At 53.7% G+C, this 13,097-nt stretch overlaps 1 protein-coding gene across 10 annotated transcripts in view; it reads left to right on the forward strand.

Annotated features, from left to right (window-relative positions):
* The window catches only part of Speg (striated muscle enriched protein kinase), a 56,806-nt gene extending 48,157 nt beyond the window's left edge, over positions 1–8,649 (forward strand). For all 10 annotated transcript variants that reach the window (XM_075951760.1, XM_075951761.1, XM_075951763.1 and 7 more), the window contains 11 exons: positions 102–233; positions 3,366–3,482; positions 3,660–3,827; positions 3,921–4,043; positions 4,209–4,376; positions 4,480–5,059; positions 5,475–5,714; positions 5,812–6,035; positions 6,834–6,909; positions 7,194–7,343; positions 7,637–8,649. In XM_075951760.1, the coding sequence (XP_075807875.1) occupies positions 102–233; positions 3,366–3,482; positions 3,660–3,827; positions 3,921–4,043; positions 4,209–4,376; positions 4,480–5,059; positions 5,475–5,714; positions 5,812–6,035; positions 6,834–6,909; positions 7,194–7,343; positions 7,637–7,829 (2,171 nt within the window). In that variant the 3' untranslated portion in view covers positions 7,830–8,649. The remainder of the gene's footprint in view (positions 1–101; positions 234–3,365; positions 3,483–3,659; positions 3,828–3,920; positions 4,044–4,208; positions 4,377–4,479; positions 5,060–5,474; positions 5,715–5,811; positions 6,036–6,833; positions 6,910–7,193; positions 7,344–7,636) is intronic.
* Positions 8,650–13,097: the final 4,448 nt, after the last annotated feature.

Genomic DNA, 13,097 nt, shown 5'->3' on the forward strand with positions numbered 1-13,097 from the left:
GTGGTTGGATTTTTTTGGGGGGGGGGTACCTTGAGAGCTACAGGGACTTGGGTGCTGGCTGTAGTGGCTACGCAAGAGCTCATGAGTCTGGGTCTGTCCAGCTCCAGGGGAGAGCCGAAGCCGGCACCGATGGGGCCTTTCCAGGCTGCGCAAGAACAAGGGCTTATCGCAGCCAAACCTCTCCGCCAGTGTCCAAGAGGACTTAGGTCACCAATATGTGCCCAGCGAATCAGGTAAGAAAGCCTCAGGTTGCTCTCCTGGCTGAGTAAAAGTGGCTCACCAGGAGGAGCTTGGGCAGCCATGGAAGAGGCCTCGAGTTAGGAGAACAACAATGATAATTACAGCAGCAGCTGCCATTAATTAGCAGAGGCAAGTGTCCTATTAAGCCTGTCACAAACGCTGTCTTGTTTAACACCACGGCATTCTTTAGAAGGATGATCTTCAGCCTCCTAGTTTGCCGGCGAGGAAGCAGGCTTAGTGAAGTGATGCTGAGTAGCTTGTCCAAGCCTCAGGTCTAACAAAGGGAGCAGTCACAGCCCAGAGCATCTCCAGGTCACTCTATTAAAGTCTTTGTTTGGCTGCCCTTCTGTCACTTGGAAGACCTTGGAAGGTTTCTGCATCTGGGTATCTGGGTGCAGGGTGGTTTTTTTTTTTTAGGTGAAGAGTTTTATTGAGATAAAGGGGATAATGGGAGGAAGAGAGAAGAGAAAAAGAGGGGGAGAGAGAGAGATATAGAGAGACAGAGACCTGCTTGACTCTTCAGAAGAGAGGCAGTTAGAGAACCCTGGGAAGCAGCTCAAAATCCTACTTTGGTGCTCCCGGAGCCCCAGAGTGTGCACACTCAAAGACACACTTTGTCTCCCAGCTTTGACTGCGTCCTCCGTTCTCCAAAACTCTGGACTCTCCTCATTACCCACGAAGCACATCTTTAGAGAAAAGTAGCCCCTGGGCTCGTTTTGCTGGAGCAGAGGCCTGCCACAGCCCCTGGTTTATTTCTTTCTCAGGTGTCCTTAGGGCTGCAGGGAGGGAGGTATCCTCCGCCTGGTGTCTGTCCACCTGGAAAAGAGGCATTACTCCAGGAGGCCAGGCTGTCAGGCCGTCGGGGTGGTCAGGAGGAAGTCACCAAGCAAGGCTGTGCATGTGATCTTTAGAAGCTGTCCACTCTCTCCTGGCCCAGTTTTGGGTTAAACTGCTCAGAATGGATCTAACCTCCGTTTTGCTTCAGCTGGCCTTGCTTGAGAGGACTGTGCCAAAGCTCTAGTCAGGACTGTGGAGCTGGTATGGTGGGGAGGGAAGACCAGCTGGCTGGAAGAGAGGGGAAAGGAGGCAGGTGGAGGAGAGCATCAGCAGAGAAATGTGGGGTGGCTAATCCCCTTCCTCCCTGGGGCTCCATTTGCTAGTGCAGCTGGTTCCCTGCTCAGCAGTGCCCTCTGACCTCATCTCCCTGCCGGAAGAAGCCTCTCCCACTCTATCATTTGGGGCTGGTCCCGGGGAATGGGCAATGGCAGTAGGACTGGCCAAGCTAGGCCAAGGTCATCTTCCAACGCTCACCCCGGCCTGTTTTGTTCGGTCCGTAATACCCCAACTAGGACTGGGGGTGGCAACTGATGAGGTTATTCTCAGTACACCGGAGGATGAGATTAGGACCCCTCCTCTGGGAACAATAGGGTACAGTAAGAAGAGACATACACACTGTTCGTGTGCTCCTGCTGGATTCCAGATCCCTCCTGGTTCTTCAGATCCTGATTTCCCAGGGGCCTTTAGCTCTCCCCAACCCCTCCGGTGAAGGCGATACACTCCACCCCCTGTGACCCAAACCAGATTGGATCTTAAGGAACAATCCAGGGATAACAAGTTCAAATCATCCTGTCTCTGAGGAACTCCAGTCCAGCAGGACTGGCACAGAGCTCCAAGCCTCTTGCCTTGGGCAAGGTCACCAACCAGTGTCTTTCTGCTTTGCTCCAATAGTCCCTCTTTCCAGGTTCAGCTCCTGGCTTCTCTGTCGGGTATATCAAGGAGATAATAGTAACAACCTCAAGAAGAGCTAATGTCTGGGAGCACTTCCTTCGTGCCAGACACGTATCAGCTCTCCACGAGCCTCCTTTGAGTTTCACGGCAAACCCTCCTTACCCAAGCTAGGTTGGGCACAGTCTCTCAAATTCACAGACATTCTCCAGAAATGGAGCTTTTGAAGGGGCGTGACTCGCTTAGGGTCCTGCAGTCTCTATTCTGCTCTCTCAGAAGGTTTTTGTTTTGTTTTTCGAGACAGGGTTTCTCTGTAGCTTTGGTGCCTGTCCTGGAACTAGCTCTTGTAGACCAGGCTGGTCTCGAACTCTCAGAGATCCGCTTGCCTCTGCCTCCCAAGTGCTGGGATTAAAGGCATGTGCCACCACCACCCAGTCTTCAGACGTTGTTTTTAGGGGCCTGAATTGAGTACACCAAAGTTGAAATGTCAGGAGGCTCCCCTACACCTCAGGGAGGCCGAGAGACACCCTTCCAGTGGCTGCCTATAGGGGGCACTAGCTTCAGGTCTCTCAGAACCGCACAGGTTTTGTTTGTTTTTTGAGACTGGGCCTCTCTGTAGAGCTCTGGCTGTAGTAGAACCTTGTAAACCAAGCTGGACTCGAACTCACAGAGATCCTCCTGCCACTGCCTCCCAAGTGCTGGAATTAAAGGGGCATGTGCTACCATGGGCCAATCTTTTTAAACATTTACATTTATGTATTGTGTGTGTGTGTATACATACACATATACATGTACCTGCCATGGCATGCGTGTGGAAGACAGAGAACAACTCTTGGGAGTGTGTTTTTTCCTTCTATCACGTGGCTCTCATGAACTGAACTCAGATCATGAGCTTGGTGGCAAGAGTCTTTACTTGCTGGCTCCAAGGCTGCACATTCTGACCACAGATTCTGCATGCAGCCCATGTTAGGTCATGTCACTGCTTCTTCTCCTTTCCCTTCCCACTTGCCTTGCAGTGGCCCAGAAGGAGTTTAAATTACAGAATCTTAACTGTTATCATTTTTCAAAACGTGTTTGTTTTTATTTTAACAAATGCTTGTAGAACACTTAGTGCTGGTCTCGGCTCTAAGTGATTTACAAATGTGAGGTATGGCCCGAGCGTCCTCAGTCATCAGTCAAGGAGAAGGTGGTTCCACACGTGCGGAGGGCCTGGAGAAGGTGATGCTTACCACAGGAAAATCCTCGAAGGCCCGGCATGAGCTTCTACTCCCCGCATTTAGCTGGGAGGAGGGAACCATTTGCTCTGTTCCCTGCTAGTCCTGTCGCGCCAGGGCTCACATGCATCTGTCCCTCTCTGGGCAGCAAGCAGCCAGGGTCCTGAGCTGTCTCTCTTCCTTCAGATTTCCCCCCAGTCTTCCACATTAAACTCAAGGACCAGGTGCTGCTGGAGGGGGAAGCAGCCACCCTGCTCTGCCTACCGGCAGGCTGCCCAGCACCCCGTATCTCCTGGATGAAAGGTAAGTAGATTGCATCTTCCACAGAGAAGGGGAGACGGGTGTGGCGGGGGGGGATGACAAGTGGTTCCTAGTAAAGGGCATAGGAGAGGCAGGGCCACAGGGAAGCAGAAGTGAAGGGCAGGTGAGAGAAACCTGGCTTTCCTCAGCTGCCCCCCCCCCATGCCTTCTTGTCCCCAGATAAGCAGTCCCTGAGGTCAGAGCCCTCAGTGGTCATCGTGTCCTGCAAAGATGGACGCCAGCTGCTGAGCATACCCCGGGCTGGCAAGCGGCACGCTGGGCTCTATGAGTGCTCGGCTACCAACGTCTTGGGCAGCATTACCAGCTCCTGTACTGTGTCTGTGGCCCGTGAGTGAGGGGGGTAGGGCTCATGCAGTAGGGATGAGGAGGTGGGGTAGAGGGTGCTGAGCCCTCCACTGGGGCCTCTCCTTCTCCTTCCAGGCATCCCAGGAAAGCTAGCCCCGCCGGAGGTGCCCCAGACCTACCATGATACAGCGCTGGTGCTGTGGAAGCCAGGAGACAGCCGGGCACCTTGCACATACACTCTGGAGCGGCGGGTAGATGGTGAGGGCAAGGCAGGATGGGGGAAAAAAAGGAGGCAGCCGGTGGCAGGCCGGGTGACGGGCGGGGGTGCTGCTTGGGAAGGCTAGTTTCTTCTCAGATAGAGGCCTCTTCTCTGGAGAGCTAGAGTCCCTTCTGTGGTCTTAACCCTCCCTGTGCTGTCCACAGGGGAGTCTGTCTGGCACTCCGTAAGCTCAGGCATCCTCGACTGTTACTACAATGTGACACACCTGCCTGTCGGTGTGACTGTGAGGTTCCGCGTGGCCTGTTCCAACCGTGCTGGGCAGGGGCCCTTCAGCAACCCTTCTGAGAAGGTTCTCATCAGAGGTCCTCAAGGTTGGTGGAAGGTGTAGGGTGGTAGCGGCCCCTCGCCACTCCTTGGAACATCACAGCTTTCTTTTCAGAACGCTCAGGGATGATTTTCTTTGTCTCCTCTTAGATTCTTCGGCTCAGCCAGCTGCTGCTCCCCAAGATGCCCCTGTTACCTCAGGGCCAGCCAGGGCCCCACCTTCTGACTCTCCTACCTCACTAGCCCTCACCCCAGCTTTTGCTCCCCCAGGTCCCCAGGCAGTCACTCTCAGCTCCTCAGTGTCCCCCATGTCCACTAGCCAGGCCTTGTCCTCACTCAAGGCCATGGGTCCACCACCCCCGACCCCTCCACGAAAGCACAGGGGTCTGCTGGCTGCCCAGCAAGCAGAGTCCACCCCACCCAGTATTCAGGTCACCCCAAGTGAACCCAAGTCTTTTGTCCCTGACACTGGAACCCTGACCCCAACCTCTACTCCACAAGGGGTTAAACCAGCGCCTTCCTCAACTTCCTTGTATATGGTGACTTCCTTTGTGTCCGCACCTCCAGCCCCTGAGCCCCCAGCCCCTGAGCCCCCTCCTGAGCCCACCAAGGTGACTGTGCGGAGCCTCAGCCCAGCCAAGGAGGTGGTCAGCTCCCCCACACCTGAGAGCACCACTCTTCGACAGGGCCCCCCTCAGAAACCCTACACCTTCCTAGAGGAGAAGGCCAGGCAAGCAGGATGGGGAAGGGAAGGTGGGAAAGAGGATGGGACACAAGGGACATAAAGTTTAGGCAGAGCAGACTGTCATGACTGGGCTTGGAGAAAGATGCTGAAGTGTGGGGTTTTAGAACTGTGGGGTTCAGCTGGGTACCACCCTGAGCTTGAGCCTTGGGCTGTATTTCATCTTCACAACTGTGAGGGGAAGGCACTGCCTTGCCATCAGCACCCCTTTCACAGATGAGAAAACTGAGGTTATGGACTCGTTTATAGGTAGAGAGCCAGTGAGTGCTAGAATCTTAGTTCCTAGCAATGAACTCGGAAGCCCACTGCATTCTTGTTCCCAGGGTCCCTGCTTCCTGTTTTAGTTCTCACAATGATAGCGTCCACCTGAGTCTGTGGCATCCCCCCCCTCCTGCACACACAGGGGCCGCTTTGGTGTTGTGCGATCCTGCCGGGAGAATGCTACGGGCCGAACGTTCGTTGCCAAGATTGTGCCATACGCCGCAGAGGGCAAACATCGGGTGCTGCAGGAATATGAGGTGCTGCGGACGCTGCACCATGAACGGCTCATGTCCCTGCATGAGGCCTACATCACCCCTCGGTACCTTGTGCTTATTGCTGAGAGCTGTGGCAACCGAGAACTCCTCTGTGGGCTCAGTGACAGGTAGAGCTGGGTGTTCCCGGGGAACAGAATGGGTAGCAAGAGTTGGGGAAGCTGGCCGCCTCTGCCACGCCCTACCCACCCCCTACCCCCACCCCAGATTCCGGTATTCAGAAGATGATGTGGCCACCTACGTGGTGCAGCTGCTACAAGGGCTGGACTACCTCCATGGCCACCATGTACTACACCTGGACATCAAGCCAGACAATCTGCTGCTGGCTGCTGACAATGCCCTTAAGATTGTGGACTTTGGCAGTGCCCAGCCCTACAACCCTCAGGCCCTGAAGCCCCTTGGCCACCGCACAGGCACTCTGGAGTTCATGGGTGAGAAGATCAGCAGCTGGTCGTGATGGAGGGGGGGGGGCTGCCAAAGGGATGTACCAGGCTCACCCTCTCACCCACATACGTACCATTCCCTGTGAAGCAACTGTTATGTAAATAATGAACAGGGTTTTTTTTCCATTGATCTTTACAATAGCCTTAGAGTTTGGCATAATAGTGCTTCGTTTTTACAGATGAGGAAAGAGAGGAACCCTGACGTTAAGTATTCGTCCAATTAGACAGTTACAAATAACTGCAATGGGATTCGCAAAACCTGGGAAGACGAGAGAATCAATTATGACTGTACAGAGCAGAAGAACCAGCCGTTATTTAGCTACCTGCTAACTGACGCTTATTGTCTCTATTCCTGAGAGCTGCTCTACAAACCACACGTTATAGACGAGACAATGGACAGCTAGGCTGCTTTAGTAAATTGCCCAGGGTCCCATAGTCAAAGAGGGGCAGGCTTGGGATTAGAGCCAGCCAGGCTGCTTCCAAAGGCTCTTAAACTTGGTGTTGGCCACAAGGAACTGATTGATCCAAGGCAGCTTGTGAAGTTGCATCTTAGGTCCTCTGGAACCTCTAATGCCCCAGGTGGCCCACGTCTCCTGGTGGACACCCCCACTTTTGTCCTGTCTGCTGACCTATAAGGTCTGCTGCTCTGATTTTACTCATGATGTGGTAACCTGGCCATGGTCCTGCTCCTTGAGGCCCCAGATCCTTCCCACCCCGCTCCGCCTGCTTCTTTCTGTTCCTCTGCCACGGGGAACCTAGATCAGCTTGCCCTCTGTCTCCCGTCAGCTCCTGAGATGGTGAAGGGAGACCCCATTGGCTCCGCCACGGACATCTGGGGAGCGGGTGTGCTCACCTACATCATGTGAGTGGCCTGGCCCTGCCCCGACTCCCTGCTCTCCTCTGTCCATGATCCTCTCCATCTGCCTGCTCTAGCTCTCAGCCCCCACTTCTGCCCATACCTCCTCCTTCTTGTTCTGTCTCCACACCACCCATCCAGTGCCAAGGTGGGACTGCTCCTGAGTATTGTGCCCCTCCCAGATGCCCTACGCTAATGTCTCTTAGGCTTGACCACTGACCATCATTCTCAGGGAGGGGCAATAAGAGAGGCATCTGAGACTGTGCCAACTCACCTGTCTTCCTCAACAGGCTCAGTGGATACTCCCCATTCTATGAGCCAGACCCCCAAGAAACAGAGGCTCGGATTGTGGGGGGTCGCTTTGATGCCTTCCAGTTGTACCCGAACACATCCCAGAGTGCCACCCTCTTCTTGCGAAAGGTCCTCTCAGTACATCCCTGGTGAGTAGGCTCCCTACCTGCTAATCTTCCAGTGTTATGACCGACCCTGGCTTCATGGGGCCAGACTCCAACTCCTCCATAGAGTGCAGCAGTAATCATGCTGTCTGCTGTTTAAAGCCCAAAACCATCCTGGGAAGGACAGAATTGCTGTCCCTATTCCAGAGACTGGGAAACTAAGCCCAGTATCACACACATGTTGGTGAATCAGGATGGGTAAAGGGCCCGAGGGAGGGCACAGGCTGCCCTCTCCCAGAGCTTCTTTCCCGGTTCATGATCCCTCACTGGCCTGGCAGGAGCCGGCCCTCACTACAGGACTGCTTGGCCCACCCATGGCTGCAAGATGCCTACCTGATGAAGCTGCGCCGCCAGACACTCACCTTCACCACCAACCGGCTCAAGGAATTCTTGGGTGAGCAGCGGCGACGCCGGGCAGAGGCTGCTACCCGTCACAAGGTGCTGCTCCGCTCCTACCCTGGCAGCCCCTAGGTGGCATGGACCACAGCCCGGCCACGGGCTTCAACTCGGGTTCCCACTCAACGCTGCCAAGGGACATTCCAGAGCCCATGCTCAGCTGGACAGGCCGGGGGGCTTCAGATACCAGCAGCAGCAGCAGCAACATCTGGCTGGGCTATTACCTCATGGACCTAAGGGGACAAGGCCCCTGGGGCTTCAGCCGGATGTCACCCCGGCTATAAGCAGAGCAGGAGACGCACTAGTCAGACTGGGCAAGGGTGAGAAGAGAAAGAGGCAAGAAGGGAGTGGGGAAGTGAGAAGTAGAGGCTGGAGGAGAAGAAACTTGAGGAAGGTTCTGGGATGCAGAGGAAGAGGTGGACCTCGGGGAGTGGCTGAAGAGGACGGAGGATCCAGTGATGTGGAAACAGTGAGCTGGGCTGAGTACAGGAGAGAAGGACAGAACATGGCAGCAGTGCCAGGAGCCAGAGCAGAGATAAGTGGAAGGGAGGGCAGAGGGCGGGCTCAGGGGTGGCAGGGCAGGCCAGCAACTGAATCTTCAGAAAGGAAGAAGAAAGGCAATGAGCTGAGGGCCTAAGGCCACTCAAGCTGGTCTCCTGCCCCAGCGGGTGTGGTTCTGGGCCCTCTACACTGGCCCAGGGATGTCCCCGCTGCTTCTCCATGGCCTTTGCCCTTCTTCCTATTTGTATTTATTTATTTATTGCCTTTTATGGAGTTTCCTTTCCATCCAATCCCTATTGCCTATGTTGTCCTGACCGTCCCCTCAGCCGTCCAGCTGTCTGTGCAGCTCTCTGTCTGTCTGTCACAAGGAAAATAAAAACAGCAAGCGGCAGGACTTAATGTATGCTCTCTGGGTGGGGTGGGAAGGAGAAGGCTGGTGGCTCGGAGTGAGTCCTATGTGCAGTTTAGCCTTCTCTAGGCATTGGCAGTGATTCAGGGGTATAGAGGGTATGCCTGTGAGTACCTTGGGCCCTTACAACCCCTCCCTTGACTCTCACTCCTTTTTATTTCTAGAAGGGAGACTGTGGTCACCTACTGACTTTCCATAGCCGCCCTCTATCTAGATCCCAGGAACCACCTCCGTTCCTATGCGTTCTCTTTGTAACTTGAAGAATGCTGGGCTCTGGAATGGACCCGTCACATCCCTGGCCTTAGTCTTTCCCCAGGATGAGGGCGAGACGGATTTCATCTCAGTAATTGGGTAAAGGAGGCATTGTGAAGAGCTGTAGAAAAAACTAGGAGGGGCTCCGACCCCAGATTCTTGGGATTAGTACACAGATCCAAGGGCATGGAACAGTTGTGAGTGCCCAGGAAAGCCATGTCCTGCATTTCCTAGGGTTGAGGGACACATCAGGATGGACCTTCTTGTCTCTATGGCAAGTTAGGAGTCCCTTGGACCACGACTGGATACACCCAACAATGGTCCCAGGGTCCCAGAAATGAGCTTTCTAAACCTGAGGTAGAGGAAAGAGGGATCCAGGTTTTCTGTGCTTTACCTTGAAGCTTTACTCTTGGCAAAACGAAAGGAACAAACTTCTAACTATAAACAGAGAACATGGGCACTGGTTTGAGGACCCCTTGACTCCAGCTCCAACAGCCATTCCGACTTCCCAGGACCTCAGGAAAGAGGCGGGGTCCATCGTCACAGAAGAACAAGATGTTAGAAGCAGTGGGAAGGGATGAGAGAGACACCGTGCCCGCCTGTCATTCCAGTTATGAAGATACACACTTTGCTTGCGAGGATCTCCCTCCGCATGCAGCAAGTGCATTCGTATAAAAAATGAGGTGCCTGAACTCATATCTTGATAAATGGTAAAAATTCCTCTCCCGTCCCCCTTTGATCTGCAGTTCCCTCCCCATCTCCATTGGAAATGGCATGTGAACTGCCTGTTCCAAACCCGGAGGAGCAAAGGTAATTTATGTCAGCAGAGTGGTGTCAAAACCGTTCTGATCAAAAGGTGGCAATGCCCCACACTGAGTACCTACAGTGAGTGGAAACAGTGCTTCTACTTGATGCCCTGCACAGGCTGAACGCCACTCTAGTCCCTGAGAGTGGATCTTTACCGTGGGCAGTCCGATGCCCCTCCACACCAGTTTAGGCCCCTAAGGGCCTTCAGCAGACTTAGGGGTTGGAGAGTCCGTATTAGTGCTAACCTTCAAGGATAGTACTGACCAGCCAGACCCTATCCTATCGCAAAGAGGGAAGCGAGTAGGGAATGAAAGTGTCATGGGGGGGGGGGGGGTCAGGGTGTTGGCTGCTGTTCTCAAACATCTTTCCTGTACCCTGCTGGTTTACTTCATCTAACCACCAGGGGGCATGGTGTCAAAAGGACTCTTGGGGGTAAGGGTGGCTGTTAGGTCAGGTGATTCTCACTGGTTTTGACAGCCATGTGGTCCTTTCACTACTGGCTATATCGACCAAAAAATTCAAGGCTACCTTGTCTGTATTTAAGGATATTTCCACAAATGCCTGTACCCCTTTAACTGACACTGTCAGGAAAAGGGCACATTACATGTCTGCCTGGGGGTTGAGATGAGTATAAAGCCATGTCTCCTGTTTGCCACATCTGATTCCCCTAGCCGTAAAAAGGGATGGGTCATATCCAGCTGTCCAGCTAGTCAGGTGGTGGTGTAGCCTAAAGCAGCTCATCCCAGGCATCCTAGGGCTAAATAAGGAGCCCACTTGGGCCAGTGGGTGGGGGCTGGGGTTCCTAGGAGGATTGGGGACAACCATGCCAAACAAGGCAAAGAAAGGAACAGTGTATAAAATCAGAGCCTCGCGCTGAATACCTACCTGCCCCCCCCTGCTGTGACATCCAGGGAGGTGGCCTACAAACTACCTAGGTAGCCAACTGGTCCTAAAGTCAGCCTCTGTAGGAGGAGTCCATTCCTGGCCGAGGCTTCAGACAGTCTCATCCCAGGTGGGTATTTTCCTTAAGTAGGGAGCGCGGCGAAAACGCAAAACCTCTGGCACAGCCTGCCCACCCCCCATATTTGTTGTCTACTCTTCAGATGTCCAAAGCAGTTCCTGTGTGGGGGGGAACAAAACAAAACAAACAAACAAACAAAAAAACCAGACAAATCAGTTGCCACACTTCCAGAATATTACTCTGATATCAATGACCCCCAGGTCCAGAATATCTCCATCTGCATCCAGGCCTCCTACAGGGGTCACGGATGAAGGAGTCCAGAGGAAGGCTGCGAGACCTGCCCTGTAGCTATGGTGTGAACCACTAGTCACTGGGCTGGGGGAGAAAGGCTGAGGGCAAGAGAGGACCATTTTTAAAAGGAACAGTGGTCGCCCCTTCCCATCAACCCCAATTTCCAGGTTAGGTATCTAGTGGGCCAAGGAGAAGGGGCCCTTGGAGGCCCCCACCCCACAAGGAGGTGGCGTGCTGGCAGGCTTCATTGCTATTATGGGAGCTCTGAGGACTGGCCCGGCCTAGGGTGGTGGTAGGGGTGTAGGCTTCAGAAAGAACTGAGGGAGAAAGGCCTGCCCGGGGTTCTGGAGCCACTGGGAGGCATAATTCTGGTGAAGGCAGCACAGCCAAGCTGAATTTCAGCTCTCCCGGGTCTGTTCATCTGCTGGAGCAAAGGTGCAAGGAGCTGAGCAATGTAGTGGCCCGGGTGATGCGGGCAAGTCGGACTACCTGGGTCAGTTTAGCCAACGCCTTCTGCCACTGCTCAGACTCTGCATGCATCCTTGTGGAAGGAACTGGTGCCATAGTCCAAAACAGCACCACCCTGCGGGCTCTGCAGTAATAGGGTCCACGGCTGGCACGCCTTTGTAGCTGGGTCTAGTCCACACAGAGTGATGAGGAGCCCAGCCTCCACACTGCCTGGAGGACGTGACCGTCCTAACAATTTCCTCTCCTACTTCAGGACCGGATTCTACCCAGACTGAGAAGTCAGCTATGGGCTCCCGTTGTACCACGCGAGGGCCCATAGAGTAAATCAAGATTTAAAATCCAGTTTCTGGCTCCCAACTCAGGGCATGTTCCCCTACTCAAAGCTGTCTCTGAAAAATTGTGAGAGCTCCTTTGATCTTCTATTTGACCCAGAGAAGGAGGGACAGGGCCAAGTCCTGTTTAATAGCTACAGAGATAAAACCTTAGAAGCTAGTCATTTGTCCGATATCATAGTGTGAATTCAAATGCACATTTGGGCCAGATATTAGTTGGAGAGGTGATGCTCTTACCCCACCTTGCTTTTAGGTGGGGTTTCCCCGCCCTTCATCTAGTTCAGGCTAAGATTCAAAAGGGACACGATAACACTAACACGCAAAGACACCATAGTAACACTGCCCGCCCAGATACCGGGCTAGCCTCCTCCGAATGTTAACTGGATGAAAGACAGAGAGAACATCAAATACGAAGGCCGGGAAGGGCTCGGATCTCCAGTAAAAGCAGGGCTTTTTCTGGGACTGGTTCTGTTCCCAGAAGCCTTGCAGAAGGATGAGGGTCGCTGGACTGCAAAGAAAAAAGTATTCTAATTAACTAAGCTCACTATGCGGGTAAATTGACCCACAACTCCACTCTCCATCTCTCCACACCTCCCCCGGGTGGGTTGAAATTGGCACCTACACAATCACGTGGACCATTCGCCGGACCACACCCCCTGGCGGTTGCAGCCTGCGCAGGAACCTAGCACTTTTTCTCAGTTGGACTTGGCTTGAAAGGGACTGTCAGACCTTTCGCCGTGGCTGCGAGGCCAGGGGCCGGTGGGGCCCAAACCCTCCTCTGTCTTGCTTAATAAAACTGCTTTCTTTCTGACCCTCCGAGTCTTTTTTCTGTTTTGTGGCATTGCCTTTTAATCTCCCAGCACCCGCCGCGAACTTGTTCCTAGACCCACAAGCCAAGGTCACAGAATGGGCGTGTCACTAGGACGCCCGGAGAGCGTGCCTAGTCCGGTGCTTCATTTCACAGACAGTAAATCCGGAGCAGGATTTCTCTCAGTGTCAAATGTCCCAGAAGGACAAACATGGGAGCTAAGACTCCGCCTTCTCTTCTTTGGCTCAGGCTAAGCGCGGCGTCCACTGGCTGTCGGCGCCCCAGCCCCTGCCCCTTCCAAGGCTGGCCACACCCACTGCTCCTCTAGTCGGGATCCTCCCTAGTTCTCCGCTGTTCCTGAGCCCGTACTGTGAAGTCCTAGGTCTCAATATTAGTTCCCATGCCTAACTTTTTTACCTCCACCTTCACCTCTCTCTCTTCTTATTTACCAAACTGTATAATAAAGTTGGGAGAGGACTTTTTAAAACTACAACTCCCGGCATCCCCTGTGAAG

This window comes from Microtus pennsylvanicus, chromosome 17 (genome assembly GCF_037038515.1).
Source record: "Microtus pennsylvanicus isolate mMicPen1 chromosome 17, mMicPen1.hap1, whole genome shotgun sequence".
Taxonomy (NCBI): domain Eukaryota; kingdom Metazoa; phylum Chordata; class Mammalia; order Rodentia; family Cricetidae; genus Microtus; species Microtus pennsylvanicus.